The following is a 15,194-nucleotide window of genomic DNA, read 5'->3' on the forward strand; positions in this document are numbered from 1 at the left end:
AGGAGGAGGAGGAAGGAAATAAAAATCAGCATGCGAGACAGAAATCTGGCTAGAAAGACACTGGTTGTGACTATTGGAACATGGAATCCCCTAGAATGCGAGAAGAAACCAACCTTTCTGTGAGGGTTGTACTGACAACAGAGTGTATGCCTAAGTTAAAGGAAACTCTATTTGAGACCTAAAATTACTCATTAACCCCAAACTTTTGCGTTTATGGTAGCATTGTAGCACTGTTGTAGCACTGTCGTTCCATTGATTTGCTGGAGCGGGCACCAGTAACGTCGCCATTGTGAAACTTGTTGTTGCTGTTTTTGGCATATCAAATACATCACGGGTAGTTTGTCAGGCTCTGCCGTGTGGGCGGGATACTCTCAGTAGCTTGCCAGGCTCTCTGAGAGGGAGCAAGGAATCAAAGCCGGGTCGGCCACGTGCAAGGCCTACCTGCTGTGCTATCGCTCCAGTTATGTTGCCAAAGATTAAAACCTGGGCCTCACACTTGGAAGGTTGCTGAGCTACATCCTGGCCCTCTCCCACACCAATTTAACATGTGTGTGTATGTTTGGACCACACCTGGCATGCTCAGGGTTTACTGTGTATAGGAATCACTCCCAGAGTGGCATGGGGGACCATATGCAATGCTGGGACTCGAATTCAGGTTGGCCATGTGCAAGTCAAGCACCTTACTAGTGATAGAGATCCCATACTGTTTCTCACCCCAATGTTTAAGTTCATTTAAATATGGTTTTATTAATATAGACATAGGAAAGCAGAGAGTCTCTTGCCCGCATGCCTGGCTGTCTTCCCCAGGGCCCCTCGGAGGGGATGGGCTCCAGCTTCCCTCCCTGCCCTGAGCAGAGCTCCCGGCAGCCCAAGGCCACCGGAACCTAGCCACAGCCATGCTCAAGGCCCCTCTCCACACGTTCGGACGGGCCTCATGCATGAAGGTACCGGCAGAGGAACCCGGGTGTGTGTAATCCCATCAATGGCCAACATCCAGAGACTTAAAAGCAAGCTCCCAGAAGTGCGCGGCCGCTTTGTGGCTGCACCATATCTTACAACCTACTTCTCCCTCTGGGAGAAACTAGCAAGCTACTGAGAGTTTCCTGCCCACATGGGAGAGCCTAGCAAGCTTCTCATGGTGTATTCATATATTAAAGCCAGTAACAGGTGTATCTCATTCCCCTGACCCTGAAAGAGCCTCCAATGCGGCATCGTTGGGAGGGCCGAGTAGGGAGAGGCTTCTAAAATCTCAGGGTTAGGACAAATGGAAAGGTTACTGAGCCCGCTCAAGAAATCGACGATCAACAGGATTTCGTGATTGTAATCGTGATAGGAAAGCCTGATCAAGACATAAGAAAGGAAGACCATCACAGAGGGGACAGTCAGGCGTGGGAAACAGTAGGCAGGGCACACAGACAGGCAGTCTTGAGGTCTCAGTTGGTGTCATGGTGTCAGAGGGTCCTCACATAGTGTCCACTCGGTTTGCCCACTCCGCTTTCCCCGTGCAGCGTTCCTTGGCTGCCTTCCACTCAGAGGGCCGTGCGGGAGACACAGCAGCCGTGAGAGGAGAGTCCCTCTGGAGTGGATGTGGGGTAGGTTCCACAGCACCGGAGCCTGAGGAAGCAGATGGGATGCTGAGACTAAGTGGGTCCCCAGGCAAGAGTGAGGGAATGCTGTCTGTGGGGAGTAACGCGAAGCACACACTTGGTGAGCAAAACCGGAGACTGTGCGAGTCATTCGCGCTGCCTGTGCTGCTTCCCCATATTCCTGGCTCCCTCCCTCGGAGACACTTGGCAGCATCGCCACCATGTAAAGGGAGGCGGGGCCGTGGGGCTGGCTTTGGCCAATGAGATGTGAGCGGAAGTGCTGTGTTGCTCCAAGAGATGCTCTGAGGACCAGTGGCCGAGGGCTGCTTTCACTGCCACCCCCCAAAGAGCTAATGATGGGAAGCCCACATCAAGGGAACGCTTTCTACTTGCCCAAGCACCCCCCCAACCCGCCGTCCCCAGTGAACATAGTGAGCAGTTCCCCCAAATGCCCACAGGTGAGCATTGGGGTGGGCTTGAGGGGAAGTTAAACTCCCCGGGCTGGGTCCGGGAGCAGGGAGGGCTGCCCATTGGGGCAGCAGAACACAAGCCCTCCTGATGAGCTAGGGCCTGGGGGACAGAGCGAAGAGAGGAGAGCAGGAGGCCAATCTCGCAGGCCCCTCTGCTAGGCAAGGGCGCTGTCAACTCTCTGGGTCCTCAGGGAAAGCCAGCGAAGGCTTCCAAGCAGGGGCGTTACCATGAACAGATCTGTGATATTTTTTGGATGAAATAAGCTATTTCTCAACATAAGGAGAAAATCCGCCTGCTAAAAACCACATACGGGAGAGAGGAACGCACAGAACTCTTAGGCAAATCACACATAGATCTCTCTCTCTCTCTCTCTCTCTCACACACACACACACACACACACACACACACACACACACAGAGCACCCTAAATTTCGAGGCTTCTAATCTAGGAGCCCTGGAAGGAGCTGCAGACTCCACCTGGACAATTCCTTCAGTCAGTCACACTAAGTCCTCCTGCCACAGACAACCAACACCTTACTGGAAAGCGCCCTCTCCACCGCAGAGCCAAAGACCAGACAGAAAAAGTGTAACTTGCAGCTGCCCGTGGGGGCAGGAGGCCCTGGGACTTCTCTGGACTCATTTCCTCCTCCTGCTGTCCAGTCCCGACCCTGACAGGCCTCTCACCCCTTTGGTGGGGGAGAAAGCACATCCTCCAACGGCTGGCTGCGAGGAGGTGGTTCATACGTGGAATGTATTTTTATTCCCGCTATCACACGAATTCTTGAGAATCCCAGCTCCCTGATTCCAAAAGAAGTCGAGATTCCAGCAGCAGTTCCGAGCAGCGTTTTCCTCCCCGAGGGAAGTGACTGGATCTGTTCGCCCCACGTATGCCCACCCCAGCACCGCCCAGGGTTCGAGCTCACCACAGCCCCTGGTTCCCCTCTGCAGCTGGCAGGAGGGACATCGAGCTTAGCATGCCTGGGGGAGAAAGTCTTTGCGATTTCCCCCGCACCCCGCTGTTGGGTCGCTGGGTCCCCCCAACTCACAGGCATCCCCAGGGCAGGGGCTATGCACCCGCAGCCTCGTCCCACACGTCAGACGCTAAAGGCCTAGTCGGGAATCCAAGGGCAGAGAGTCCCTGGCCGCCTGACTTCTGACCCTGCCTTTCCAGCAACCGCTGCTCCTCCCCGGATTGCGGCCACCTGGCCGGGCCACCTCACACCCGCACATCCTGACATTCCGTGGAGGCCGGGGAGGGCAGGGCCGGCCAGGAAGAAGCCCGCGGAGGCTACCTCCTCCTGGCCCCGGGGGCCACGACCCAGCAAGCGACACTCAGTCCCGCTCCAAGGCGGCAGATCCGATCGCAGGCAGACGGCGCGGGGACACAAAGTTCAGAGCAGCTGGCGACGGTCTCTCGCTCGGCTCCCAGCGGGGCAGCGGGGAGAGGCGGGGACGCGCTCCGGACCCCACGCCACCCCCAACTTGAATATGTTTCCCCCCCCTTCCTTGCTCCCCGGGATGTGCGGGGGTGGGGGCTGGGGCGCGCGTGTCCCATCAGCACCCCGGCCAGGGAAGCACTCACAGGGGGCTAGCGCTGCCTAGAGGCGCCGCGCGGAACCGCTCGGCCCGCGCGCGCGCGAGGACTTGCCATCCCCGAGTTCTGGCCCAGAGTGGCGGCGGGGACTTCGGGGCGAGTGTCCCCCGCCGATCTTGGGGCTTGTGGGTTTCTTTTTTTTTCCGGAAGCAAATCAGGGCGGGAAGGGAGACTCTGTGTGTGTGTGTGTGTGTGTGTGTGTGTGTGTGTGTGTGTGTGTGTGCGCGCGCGAGCGCGCGTTGCGGGGGCGGAGAGCAGACAAGACCGCAGGGCTTCCCAGTTTCGGATTCCCTAAACGCGCCTTGCCAACTGGACGCTGAACGGTCACCTAATTCCACCCCCTGTATGCCCCCCCACCCCTGCCCCGCTCCCTCCACCCCTCCACCCCCAGGGGTCCGGCCGGCGAGGGGAGCCCGAGACCACCCGCACCAGGCGCGGCCAGACTGCCGGGCCCCGCAGGTCGCGCCCGATCTTGACCTGCAGACAAACTTCGGCGCGTCCGCACGGTGTGTGTGGGGGGGGCCGAGACTCCCGCGACCGCCCCCACACCTAAGCCCACTGTCCCCGGCCCCCGCGCCGGAGTGTCCAGGGCCACCTTAAGGGCGGCGTTCCCGCCCCCCGGAAGTGCGGGGGGGCCGCGCGGACTTTGCCTCCGGCCCCGGCGCGCGGCGGCGGCGACAGCGGCGGCGGCGGCGGCCGCCAAGTGACCCGTGGAGGTCTCCGACCTCCACCCCCCGACTGGGCCCCCGAAACCCCCGGCCCGCTTCCCGCAGACACCCGCCACCCCGACCTTCCCACCCCGAGGCTTGAACTTGAGCCCGCCTCCGTCCGTCCCGGGCTGGCCGCGGCCGCCGTCACTACCCCAAGCCCAAGACGTCAGCCCACAATGCACCGGGCGGGCCGGGAAAGACGCGCCGCCGCGGGTGCGGGGGGGGGTGGAGGCGCGAGGGGCGCGGGAGGGAGCGGAGGGGGGTTGGCGGAGAAAGAAGGGCCCAACTGTAGGAGGGCAGCGGAGCATTACCTCATCCCGTGAGCCTCCGCGGGGCCCGAGAAGAATCTTCTAGGGTGGGTCTCCATGGCGACCGGCCGGCCCGCCCCCCCGAGGGCGACGCGAGCCAATGGGAAGGCCCCGGGGTGACATCATGGGCTATTTTTAGGGGTTGACTGGTAGCAGATAAGTGTTGAGCTCGGGCTGGATAAGGGCTCAGAGTTGCACTGAGTGTGGCCGGAGCGGCTAGGCGGGAGTGGAGGTGCGCGGACTTTAGGGAGGCAGACAGACAGACAGACAGGCGGACACCTCCCACAGGCGCGCAGGCGAAGCCCGCGGCGGAGTCCGAGCTGCCCGGGGTTGCTTTTCCTGCTCCGAGCTTAACGCCTGTGGCTCGTGTTTGGGGGAGCGCCCGGAGAGCCCCGACTCCAGTCGTGCTCGAGAGGAGAGGCTCGGGCGCTGCTGACAGCTCCCCCCGGGGGTGTCCGGCGAGCGACTGCCGCGCTCCCCAACTTTTCCCGGCGCGGAAGCTCCGGCGGGGAGAGAGGGGGGAGCCGACAGGGGCTCGGGAGCCCGGAGCGAACTTTTTGGTGGGTTTTTTTTTTTTTTTTTTGCAAAAGCTTCCCAGCTTCCGAAGCGGCCGCGGCGGCCCCAGCAGCGAGAGGAGGAACGCGCGCTCCGCGGCGCTCGGCCGGGGCGGCTGGAACTCGGGGCGTCCCTCCACCCCATCGCCGCCGAGGAGGGGACGATCGGCGGCCGCGTCCGGACTGCGGAGACCGGCGGCGAACGAGGGGCGCCGCGCGACAGCCACCGCCACTTGGGCGCGCGCGGGCGAGCGGAGCGGAGCGGAGCGCGGGGAGCCGGAGCGGCGCGAGCGGCACCTTCCCCGCGGCGGGCCCCGGGAGCGAGCCGGTGAGCAGGAGGGCGGCGGCGGCGGCGGGGAGGCCGGCCCGGCCAGGCGGCCGGCGAGCGCGCGCGCGCGCCTGGAGAAACTTTCCGCGCCCGCGGCCCCGGGCGGCGCGGGGCGGCCCCGCCGGCCAGCGCGCTGTTGCGGCCCCGAAACTTCTGCGCGCCGCCCCAACTCGTCGCACGCGAAGGCACCGGCTGCTCGTCTATGACCGCAAAGATGGAAACGACCTTCTACGACGATGCCCTCAACGCCTCGTTCCTGCCGTCCGAGAGCGGCGCCTACGGCTACAGTAACCCCAAGATCCTGAAGCAGAGCATGACCCTGAACCTGGCCGACCCGGTGGGCAGCCTGAAGCCGCACCTCCGCGCCAAGAACTCGGACCTGCTCACCTCGCCCGACGTGGGGCTGCTCAAGCTGGCGTCGCCCGAGCTGGAGCGCCTGATCATCCAGTCCAGCAACGGGCACATCACCACCACGCCGACCCCCACGCAGTTCCTGTGCCCCAAGAACGTGACGGACGAGCAGGAGGGCTTCGCCGAGGGCTTCGTGCGCGCCCTGGCCGAGCTGCACAGCCAGAACACGCTGCCCAGCGTCACGTCGGCGGCGCAGCCGGTCAGCGGCGCGGGCCTGGTGGCGCCCGCCGTGGCCTCGGTGGCGGGCGGCGGCGGCGGCGGCGCCGGCGGCGGCGGCGGCTTCGGCGCGGGCCTGCACAGCGAGCCGCCGGTCTACGCCAACCTCAGCAACTTCAACCCGGGCGCTCTGGGCGGCGGCGGCGGCGGCGGCGGGGGCGGCGGCGGGGCGCCCTCGTACGGCGCGCCCGGGCTGGCCTTTCCCGCGCAGCCCCAACCCCAGCCCCAGCCGCCGCCGCAGCCGCAGCCGCCGCACCACCTGTCCCAGCAGCTCTCCGTGCAGCACCCGCGGCTGCAGGCCCTGAAGGAGGAGCCGCAGACGGTGCCCGAGATGCCCGGCGAGACGCCGCCCCTGTCCCCGATCGACATGGAGTCCCAGGAGCGGATCAAGGCGGAGAGGAAGCGCATGAGGAACCGCATCGCCGCCTCCAAGTGCCGGAAAAGGAAGCTGGAGCGCATCGCGCGGCTGGAGGAAAAAGTGAAAACCTTGAAAGCGCAGAACTCAGAGCTGGCGTCCACCGCCAACATGCTCCGCGAGCAGGTGGCCCAGCTCAAGCAGAAAGTCATGAACCACGTTAACAGCGGGTGCCAGCTCATGCTCACGCAGCAGTTGCAGACGTTCTGAGCAGAGGCGGTCGGGGGCTTGAGGGGCACTGGAGAACCACCACCACCACCACCACCACAACAACAACCACCACAACAACAAAAACACTGATAACGCGGAGAGAGAACTGACTTGAGAACTTGACCCAAGTGGAGCGCGCGCGAGCAAAGCGGCGTCGGAGGACTGACGCCAAGAGGGGTCGGAGTTGGACTGGGCTGCGTCCTGACGGCGCCCTCGGTGTGCACGAGTGGGAAGGACTTGGCGGGCCCTCCCCTGGCGCGGAGCCAGGGGGCCCGCAGCCCGCGGGGCGGCCCCGCGTTGCGAACGGGCTGTCCCCGCAACGCACGGAACGGCAGACTTTTCTTTCATATTGACCAAGAACTGCATGGACCTAACCTTCGATCTCATTCAGTATTAAAAAAAGGGGGGCGGGGGAGGGTTGCAAGCTGCCATAGAGACTGTAGATCGCTTCTGTAGTGCGCCTTAAGAACACAAAGGGGGGTGGGGGAGGGGAGGCGGGAGGGAGGTGCCGGAGAGCCCGGGCCCAGCCTGCAGACGAACTCTTTCTGGCCTGCCTTCCTTGACTGTGTCTGTACATATATATATAAATATCTATTTTTTAATTTGATGAAAGCTGGTTACTGTCAATAAACAGCTTCATGCCTTTGTAAGTTATTTCATGTTTGTTTGTTTGGGTGTCCCGCCCAGTGTTGTTTGTAAATAAGAGATTTGGAGCACTCTGAGTTTACCATTTGTAATAAAGTATATAATTTTTTTATGTTTTGTTTCTGAGAAATTCCAGAAAGGATATTTAAGAAAAATACAATAAAATATTGGAAAAAGTAATCCCTAACCTCTTTTTCTGCATCATCTAGAGATGACCTAGGGAGGGGAGCTGGAAAGAGTTAAAAAAAAAAAAAAAAGAGTGTCAGCGTCATGCAACAGCGCTTCTTACTATCCAGCAGTAAAAACTCTTCTCTCCTCCTGGACTTGAGAAATAACTCTCATCAACTTACTCTCTTCCCTGTAGAATTATGCTCTTCTCTGTGGAGTTGCTTATAAAGGGTAGCACGCTTTCCAGGAAGCTGAGTGAGAGGCTGCGGGGAGAGCGCCAACCCCCTGGGAAGTAAATCAAACCCTGTCAAGTTTAGGTGATTTCAGGTGGCATGTGCTGTGACCATTTATAATGTTAGTTAGAAACTTTAGGATAGTCGCTTATTCTCAAAGCAGGAACAGTGGCAGAATTTTACAAAAGCTGTATCCTTCCAATTTGGAATCTTCACTTTAACAACTACTAGATTAAGAAAATCGAAGATGGTCTTTGTTATGAATATTTATAACAGCATTCTTGTCACAATAAATGTATTCAAATACCAATGACATCTTGAATTCCTTTCCCTTTACTACTTTTTTCTTCCCAAGCTCTATCCTGAAAAGTTTTTTTTCAGCTGCTGGGGGTTAACGTCAATGCCAAATTGAAGTTAATTGATAAATACAAAAAGAACTTAGAAAAAGTCGACAGGAAAGTTGCAATCTGGATGAAACATTCTCCTAGTTTCATTAAGATTCCCCCCCTCTCTCCCTGCCTCTCTGAGTCTCTTCCTTTCATTCTGTCTGCTCTCCCTCCCACTCCGTAAACACCTATTCTAAACATGATTGCTAGGATAGCAGACATTTTGTGTCTTATAGGAAAGTTTATTTTTTAAAAACAACCAGCCTTGTTTAAATGATTATAGATTCAGTCTCCAAAGATGGCTGTCTGGATCCCGTTGAAGAGATTGGAAAAGAAAACATAAACACCACAACACTGATCGCTAGTGTTTATCAGACTTGTGCTCTGGGGAACTGCAAACTTAAATTTCCGTCTACTTATATAACTTAGGGGATCAACAATGCAGTACTCAACAAGGGAACACTTTTTGCTTGGTTGCTTTTTATCCCAAGAGTCAGGGTGATTATCAAGCAGCAAAAGCAATTTGATATCCAGGAATATTTCACAAACCACTAATTGAGTCGGGGCTGTTTGCTCATTAGCAGTGCTCCAGCACGACCCATCAGGTCTGGGGGTGTTAATATCCTGCCTGTGCCTGTAAATCCAAAGACAAAGAGTTTCTCCTTAGGACTATGTCTAGGAGGAGAAGAGGTTGGAAGATTAGACAGACTTGCAAACCCCCAGGACCCCTCCTCTCTAATAGCACTGCCTTAGCAAAGGGTTACTGGGGAGCAGGACCTAGTTTGCCAGGGAAGCTGCTGATGTCAGCACCCTGGAAGGTGAGTTGATTTTGACCATATGTAGGAATAGTCAGCAGAGGGACAATAAAGCACTTCAGGGTGGGGCCCTGTGGAAGCTAAACAAGAGCCAACTAGAAAAAAAATAAGCAGGCTGGGGAATTAATTACCTGCAAAGGTAGACTAAGCCAGACAACAGTGCAGCCCAGAAAAGCCGCACCACTCCCCTGCCTATTTTTTAGAGTGGTGGAGGGGTGGGGGGTGGGGTAGAGGGTCTGAATCTTAGGCCTAAGCCCACACTTGGTTCCACTAAGATTCTAAATGTCTCTTTCTGGCATTCTAACAAAAAGGTAGAAAAAGGCCTTGTGGTAGATAGAGAGGTTAACCAATGACCTTTTGTAAACTTTGGAGACAACAAGTCAACTAATCGTGGTCTCTCCAAAGCGAATCTTATTATGAGAATTGAAGGACTTATTTGGGGGGCAGTATAACTGATTGGAGAGGAGAGCACATGAGGTTTTCATTGCCCCTGTTTTATATGTATGTGTGTGTACTAAATACACCTGTGTATATGTGAAAAATATGTATCCTTCAGAGGTTCTTAAGCCTATTCATTGGAGCAAAATGTTTAAGATCACAATGAATATGCTGTGTGAAGCAAAATGTTCAAGATCACAATAAAAGTGCTACATGATTGTGTGTGTGTGTGTGTGTGTGTGTGTGTGTGTGTGTGTGTGAGAGAGAGAGAGAGAGAGAGAGAGAGAGAGAGAGAGAGAGAGAGAGAGATGCACATATTCCTCCTGGGAAATAAATCAGCTTTTTTTTTTCTCACAGTTTTGTATTATGATTCAAAAAAAACCAAAAGTTTCATAGTTTTTGAATGGACTGACATTTTACTCACAGTAAGAATCATCCGTCTGAATCTGACTCCTACATTCTTTAACCCATCCACTTCTGTGTTCATCCCTTTGGTCTGGAATACCTGTCCTTCCCATATAGGTAATGAGTAGCTCATTCTCTCTAACACATCTTGCTAACTCCATATTCAGATGGAATGAATATTTTCCTCTTGAGCTTCCAAAGTATTTTATCAAATCATAATAGCACCTAACACTCTACATTTCTCTCTCTTCCTTCCTTCTTTCTTTCTCTCTCTCTCTTTCTTTCTCTCTTTTCCTTCCTCCTCTCACTCCTGGCAGAGCTTAAGGGGCTACACGCCGTGCCTGGGATCAAAACAGGGTCAGCTGCTGCAAGGCAAGTGCCTGGTCCTCTCTACTCTCTCTGGCCCTTATCACAGGGTATCACTGTGAACCAGAATCCTATCCCATTCATCTGTGATAGGGGCTGGGAACATTTAGTCCAGTGTCTGGTGTGTAGAAAATGTTCATAAAATAACTGTAATAACTGCATGAGCAGTGGAAAGAAAATCCTCTTCATGTCTTGTAGTGAAATATTGCTTGCCCATTACCAGTGTTCAACTCCAAATCAATTGAAGGCCCCCCAGAACGAAAGTTCAGCATAGACAACCACCAAGTTGTAAAGCTTGCTCTCTGTGAATGCTCTCAAAGGAAGGAAGGAAGGGAGGAAGGAGGAAGGGAGAGAGGGAGGGAGGGAGGAAGGAAGGAAGGAATAATAGTGCTGGCTGCAATTAGGGAAATGGGCTGATGGGGGGAGGTTAGGCAAAGCACATGTGCTCTTGACCCGGGATCAGTGCATGGGGTAGAGACACTGACCCCCCAACAGTGGAAGATCTGCAAATACCTTTTGACTCTCCCTAAACTTAACTACAGTTATATCTGGGTGGGAATTGACTTCAGGAGCCCCACAACAAAATTCAAGATTGATTATGTCCTTATAGTTGACCTTCTATATCTGCAGTTTCCAAACTCACAGAAGCAACCAACCTCAGACGGTGATCAACTGAATCGTTGGGAGAATAACCTGCACATGAAAATAATATTATGCAAATGGGCTCATGTAGCTCAAATCCCTGTTGATCAAGGGTCAACTGTAATCCCAAGGAGATGGTTTGGTATAGGTTAGAATGTCTGTAGAATCCAAAGTAGTCCTAAGGTTGAGGGATGAATTGAGGAAGGGGGCTTGGTCCAAACCGTAATAGACACATTTCTTCCTTACACAACTTTCTGAGTAATTAGGCTCAGGGTGAGGTATCCAGAACTTTACTCTTTTCCTCTATGCTCCTTGTCCCCTGTGTGAGTGTTATTCTGCTGTGTTACTTTGATATTAAAGGACAATCATCCTGCAAAATGATCCAGAACCCACCTGCTCCAGGTCAAAGTGCTCAGGTGGAAACAGATGTGAGAGACAGAGGCCTGCATTCTCGCCGGGTTACAGCACTGAGCTGGTCCTCGCGGCAAGACTGCAGGACCCAGACCTGGTCTTTGCAAGATCCCGAGCATTAACCCGGGCTGTGTGAGCTCTCCACTGCACAAGCACAAAGGCCAAAGTTTTTCTACTGGAAGAATTGAAAAACAGCACCTTGCATTCGCCTGGCATGCATTTTTTTCAGCAGGAAATATTGGATTCCTGTTGAGGGCCAGGCACAAGAAACTCAATAAAGAGTGAAATCCCTAAGCCACTTCCTCCTAGGGAGCTTGTGATCTGGTAAGAGATAGAGTAAACAGGGTAACACACCAATAAGTAAATGATAGCCCGTTTTGACACATACAATGAAGAACTGGACAAGCACAAGCTTTGCATTCTAGCTAGACCATCACAGGATTCCCCCAGGCACCCCTGGGGGCAATGCCCAAGCATGGCACCGAGTAACCCCCTGAACCCTGCCCAGTGTGCCCTCCCTACAAACACAGAGAGGGTGAGCATAGAGAAAGCTATGGAATAACTTGGGGTCCCCAAGGAGAGGTGGGCAATGAGATCTGCACCCACTCGTTCAAACTCTTCTAGTTTCCAAAGTGCCTTCTCGACATCTATTATTTCATTTTCACCACGACAACGGGGTGTCAGGGGGGGTGTCATCTGGTAATGAAGTGAGGGAGGCATGATTAGATCATCAAAAATCCCAGCCATCTCCTACACTGTTCCTGGAACCAGATGCTTGTGTGACCCTGGTTCCTCTACCTGGCATGCTTCCACATCAAGGCCCCGAGGAATCAAATTATCATCAGAAGCGTCTTTGATGTGCAGAGCCTCTGAGCAAAGGTAATCAGATCGTCTCCTGGGATATTTTGTCCATGGCACAGCAATATCTAGTGAACTCTGCTGGCCCCGCGGCGCGCTCTGCTTCCACGTGGGGAACCCAAACACTTGGCCCTGAGAAGTCCTTACTGTCTTACGCATCAAGTTCCAACACAACCAGAAAAGAAACATTGCCTTATGATGCCTCACGACTGCTCCAGAAAACCGACTCACCACATCATTGATCCGGTTGCTGCCTTCCTAGGTGACAGATGTTCCCGGGCTACCTGGACAGATGTTAGGTCTTTCCCAGTTTGCCTCAAGGTAGACTGCCTTTTTGCCTCCGCCGATGGCTCCTCTCTTCCAGCGGCATGGGTTCATGCGAGGTTTGCGTGCTCAGAAGGGGTGACTGCCTGACCTTACCGCAAGTCTAGAAAAACTGTGGGCAGGATCCTGGGATGTTATATCACTGACCTCTCTTCCCACAGGACACTTAGCAAGGCCAATAACAGAGGACACCGTTTCATCAAGAAGCCCACACACACACACAGGCTATTAGGGTGACTCAATAACACTAGAACAGGCCAAAAATTATCCATCTTTGCATTTCACCCTCCTCTTTGTGTTCAGCAAATTCTGAGTGTAAATGCAGGAGAGTTGCCGCAATTTCTGGCATCAAAGGTAGACCCAATAATCTCCACCAGCACACAAGGATGCATACCGTCAACATTCTCATCATTCTCTAATTTTATTTGCAATAGAAACCTTTCCTAGAAGTTCCCCATTTCCAGTCCGGTCAGTACACATCCACTTGGGTCTCATTGTCCAGGAGCAGGTCACATACCTATTACCCAAACTCATCCCTGTCAAAGGAGTGAGACCACCAGGATTTATTCCCATGGGATCTCCTTTTTATAAACACATTAGAGTGTATACACAAAAGTTTTTTAACTTCCTCTTAACACCATGGTTTACAAAGTTGTTCATAATACAGTTGTTAGAGGTTTTTGATGTTCCCACTCCAATCTCACCACCTGAGTGACCTTCCTTCCACCTTTGTCCCCATTTCCCCAATCACCCCCTCCTCCAAGCCTGTCTCCTTAGCAGGCAACACAATAATTTCTTTTATATTACTTGTTAGAACCAAATGGCTAAAGGAGTTATCAAAAATATTCCCGTAGGGGCTGGAGCTATAGCATAGCGGGTAGGGCAATTGCCTTACACGTGGCCAACCCAGGGTCAATTCCCAGTATCCCGTATGGTTCCCCAAGCACTGCCAGGAGTAATTCCTGAGTGCAGAGCCAGAAATAACCCCTGAGCATTGTCAGGTGTGACCCAAAAAAAGCTAAAAACAAACAAACAAATACTCCCATAAAAGAAAATTCATGAAAACTGTTATAACTCATCATGAAGTTGTTAAATCTTTGTCGGAGGACTTTCTAACCTGTTCATCACTAGTTGAGTCTTCTGTGTTGCTGTTTTGGTTGGTTGAGTTTAGTTGGCTTTCTCATCTCATTTGATACGCTCCGACTGGAATTTCAGTACTGTGTGGTCCAGAAACTTCAGGATCTGTGGAACTGGATGATTCTGCAGAGATTCTTAGTGAAGCCGTGGAGTTTGGCCGTCGACTGCTGGCGTGGCAGCAGCGATGGCATATGGGTGTGGCTGATGGGGCTTCGGCAGTGCCGGGACCTGGCCCACCTGCCTCCTAATGGTGCCCCAGAGTTTCTAGCCAGACAGGACTGGTGTGTTCGTGAATTTCAGCGTCTTGGTTTGCATTTCCTCAGAGACTTAGGCCGTGAATCTGAAGACTGGGCCGGTGAGTGAGTTGACGTTGCAGAGGCTATGGGAGGTGGACGTGGTTGCCAGGGGTTCCGGAAGTGCAAGGGTTGGGGGAGGCTGGTGCCTCCATTCTGAGAAGACTCTAGAGTTCTCAGCCCAGCACCTGGGGTTTGCACAGTTTGCTGTCCCTGCAGACACTTAGCGAAGCTGTGGAGGTGCACTGTAGGAGTTGGTGTGGCAGTAGCAGAGGTGTGTGGGTGCTGGCTGCCACGGCGTCAGCAGGATGGGGACTCCGCCTGCTCCCCTCCTAAAGGCGCCCCAGAATGTTCACCAAAATGTCTGGTGGTCTTGCCTCTCCTCAGAGATTTAGGTCACGAGTCTGAAGAGCAGGGCCGGTAGGTGAGTTGACATGGCAGAAGTGATGAGACGCGCATCCCCAAAGTAAATTTTGCAAATAAAATAAGAGGCAGGAGAGAGAGATAGCTCAATAGACTGAATATATGCTTTGCACACGAGGCCTGGGTTCAGCTCCTGCACCATGAGATCCCCTGAGCATGACCAGGAGCAGCCTCTGAGCACTGAGTCACGAGCATCCTGAGCACTGAGTTGGGAGTAACCCCTAAGCACTGTTAGATGTAGTAAAATATTTTAAAGCTGTAATTAATTATTTAATGCACTGCACTGAAGCACTGTCATCCCGTTGTTCATCGATTTGCTCGAGTGGGCACCAGTAACATCTCCATTGTGAGACTTGTTGTTACTGTTTTCGGCATATCGAATATACCACAGGTAGCTTGCCAGGCTCTGCCGTGTGGATGGGATACTCTAGGTAGCTTGCCGGGCTCTCCAAGAGGGTCAGAGAAATCGAACCCGGGCTGGCCGCATGCAAGGCAAACACCTACCCACTGTGCTATCGCTCCAAACAAGGGTCTGAGAGCCAGAAAGAAGTGGAAGGAGCTTAAGTTTGGTGGACAGTATTTCCACTTTTCCTTGCTGGTACAAGAGAGGGTGATACTTTTTCATCTCCGACCTTCTTGACATTGGGTGAAAGACCTGGAGAATGTTGACTTAATGTTACTCTGAGTGGGAGCCTCTATAGCAAGTGTGAGATTCAACACGTTTCCTTCCCTGCTTTGATACCAGAGAGACTCTGAGATGACGTGTCCAATTGCCAGTGTCCATAAATGGTGGTGATGTCCATCACACCACCCTCCCACCCTCAGCACACCTAAAACGAGCATTTAG

General features: G+C 54.0%; 1 protein-coding gene across 1 annotated transcript; it reads left to right on the forward strand.

The window, feature by feature from the left end:
- The first annotated feature begins 5,611 nt into the window (after window positions 1-5,611).
- On the forward strand, window positions 5,612-7,626 carry JUN (Jun proto-oncogene, AP-1 transcription factor subunit). The gene has a single exon (XM_004607301.2). The coding sequence runs from the start codon at window positions 5,754-5,756 to the stop codon at window positions 6,801-6,803; it is 1,050 nt and encodes a 349-aa protein (XP_004607358.2). The 5' UTR covers window positions 5,612-5,753; the 3' UTR covers window positions 6,804-7,626.
- Window positions 7,627-15,194: the final 7,568 nt, after the last annotated feature.

The sequence above is a fragment of the Sorex araneus genome, chromosome 5 (assembly GCF_027595985.1).
Source record: "Sorex araneus isolate mSorAra2 chromosome 5, mSorAra2.pri, whole genome shotgun sequence".
Classification (NCBI taxonomy): domain Eukaryota; kingdom Metazoa; phylum Chordata; class Mammalia; order Eulipotyphla; family Soricidae; genus Sorex; species Sorex araneus.

Excerpts from the sequence above, each read along its gene's own strand:
- JUN (XM_004607301.2), top strand. The coding sequence starts at position 5,754 with ATGACCGCAAAGATGGAAACGACCTTCTACGACGATGCCCTCAACGCC.